The sequence below is a fragment of the Phoenix dactylifera genome, chromosome 14 (genome assembly GCF_051530095.1).
Source record: "Phoenix dactylifera cultivar Ajwa chromosome 14, Ajwa_hap1_PhDact_Kaust_v1.1, whole genome shotgun sequence".
Classification (NCBI taxonomy): domain Eukaryota; kingdom Viridiplantae; phylum Streptophyta; class Magnoliopsida; order Arecales; family Arecaceae; genus Phoenix; species Phoenix dactylifera.
In genome coordinates, this window is record NC_143203.1 from 24,121,684 (window position 1) to 24,123,821 (window position 2,138).

A 2,138-nucleotide genomic window follows, 5' to 3' on the forward strand; every position below is an offset into this window, starting at 1 on the left:
ACTAAAGAATATGCTCTTTTAATGAAGGAATACTGCAAACACTCCAGCTCTAAATAACAAATAGATAAGAGAAAAGGATGACTGAATTATGACATCCATGCCAAACAATTCATCAGCAAAAGAAAGAAATTAAAGAAAAACACTGCAAAAAATCCTGCTCCATAGCAGGAAATGGACCAAAATATACCTCACCAGAATGCCAATAATTCAAGTTAGCAAGCAAGGTTGCTTCTTACCCAATGAATGGAATAAGGCTTGCAAAAGTTTACAAGATCAATACACCCACCAAAAAAAAAGAGAAAAACTATAACTAAGGGTAAGAAAGTAAGGAAAAGAAAATCCACAACAGAATAAAAGCTCACTCCAACATGTCATCATGAAAATATCAACAGCTAATAACAGCAAACGTAACTCAAAAATGATGTCTTGAACTTTGTAACATTAGAATTAAGATAGAACTAGTTCAATAGCATTATGGTTATTCAGAATTCTACATGTGCTAACCCTCTGAGTATACCAAATGCACTTATTTAAACATGGATTAAGGTACCATCTCACTGTCGGGTATTTCTAGTTTATTCCTATAAAAGAACATTATAACTAGCAACAGAGGAGGCACGCCTGCCTACTTTCCTACTTCTTGATCCTACGTACTTTCTTCGGCCCCCAGACTTCCATTCTTCCTGCAGGGCATCCACAGGGGGAGCGACAGATGAGAACGGTCCGGCCATTCAGCGGTGCCATCTTCTTGAGCTCAGCTTCAAGTTCTTTGTGGTCCTCCCCTAGTTCCAGGGGGCGAGTCCCAAACGCATCCTTAGGCACCGGTGGCAGGCACTTCACGCACTCCTCCGACTCAAGCTGGATATCGAATGCAACAGCTTTACGCAGGCCTTTGCAGTAAGGTTTGCCACATTTCCTAGCCTGATGACTGATGTACTCCCACGCGGCAATCCCGGTGATGAACATGAGAACAAAACCAGCAGCATAAGCAACAGGGGCTTGGTAGAGAACATCACCCATCAGTTCTACGGCCACAGGGAGGAGCTCAGCAGCTTCATGAAAGATGAACTTGAAGTAAGGGACAGTCAGAACGGCGAGCGCGCCGAGCACCAAAAAGAGCATCACGATATCGATGGCGGCGAAGGGGGAGTGCTCGCAGAAGGGATGGGACAGAGGGTTCAAGGACTTGCTCCTCCGGTTTCGGGGCTGGCTGCTCCGGTGCTCCGACGAAGCCTGGGAGTTGGCCATGATGCGGTGCTGCTCGAAAGTTCTGCAGAACTCGATCAAGCTCCGGCAATCAACCATTGCTAAGCCCAACCGATCAAACTCGGTTACCAACTTTTCTCGATCACAGATAGAACTACCAACGTATTGATTGCATCCAATCCAAAAAAAAAAAAAGGAAAAGAAAAAGCCCTTATAAAAAGATAGCAATTTTCCAGACGGATAGCTGACCTTTTAATCGGAATTTAATAAAAGGGGCAAATTCCGAGTTCTTCACAGATTGAGATCGGAAGAAGACCTGAGGATTTTGGATACCACCAAAAAACTCCAACCCGAATCCAGAGAAATCCAATGCGATCCGAGCTCCGATCGAGATCGCCCGTGCGCGCGACGCCTCGGGGCTTAATTTTACGATCGGACCTAGGGATTGGAGACGCAATCCGATCGAGGGCGCGGGATTTCCGATGGCGCGCGAGATCGGATGGAGGCCGAGATGGATCGAGATCAAAAACTTCAGATCCCAACGCCTCCGAAACCGATCCGATCGGTCTCCAACGCAAGAATTGTAAGAGCGAAAGCTCCTTGTTTTCTACGTTTTTCGTGATACCCCCCTTCCTTCCTTCCTTCCTTCCTTTTGAGGTTTTTCTGGAGAGTGCCGGCGGAGGGGGATCACATCCGAATGACGTGTGGAGAGGAGAGCCGTGTGGATTTCCAAAAAAAAAAAAAGAGAGAGAGATAGAGAGAGAAAGAGGAGAGAGAAAGGAGTGGAAATTGGAAACGAGTATTTATAGTAACATCGGTCGATAGATTCGATGTTGCTGACGTAGATATCGATTCGGTGGGTCAAGCTCCCGCCCGGGCTTCACGCCGCTTGGCGGACGGAAGCTCCATCGACCCATGACTCAGTTGCCATT

The 2,138-nt window shown here is 46.3% G+C and overlaps 1 protein-coding gene across 1 annotated transcript; it reads right to left on the minus strand.

Annotated features, from left to right (window-relative positions):
- Positions 1 to 408: 408 nt before the first annotated feature.
- LOC103705883 (uncharacterized protein At5g19025-like) lies at positions 409 to 2,138 on the minus strand. The gene is made up of 2 exons (XM_039132349.2): positions 1,456 to 2,138; positions 409 to 1,307 (listed from the first exon to the last, which is right to left on the minus strand). The coding sequence occupies exon 2, from the start codon at positions 1,303 to 1,305 to the stop codon at positions 634 to 636; it is 672 nt and encodes a 223-aa protein (XP_038988277.1). The 5' UTR covers positions 1,306 to 1,307; positions 1,456 to 2,138; the 3' UTR covers positions 409 to 633.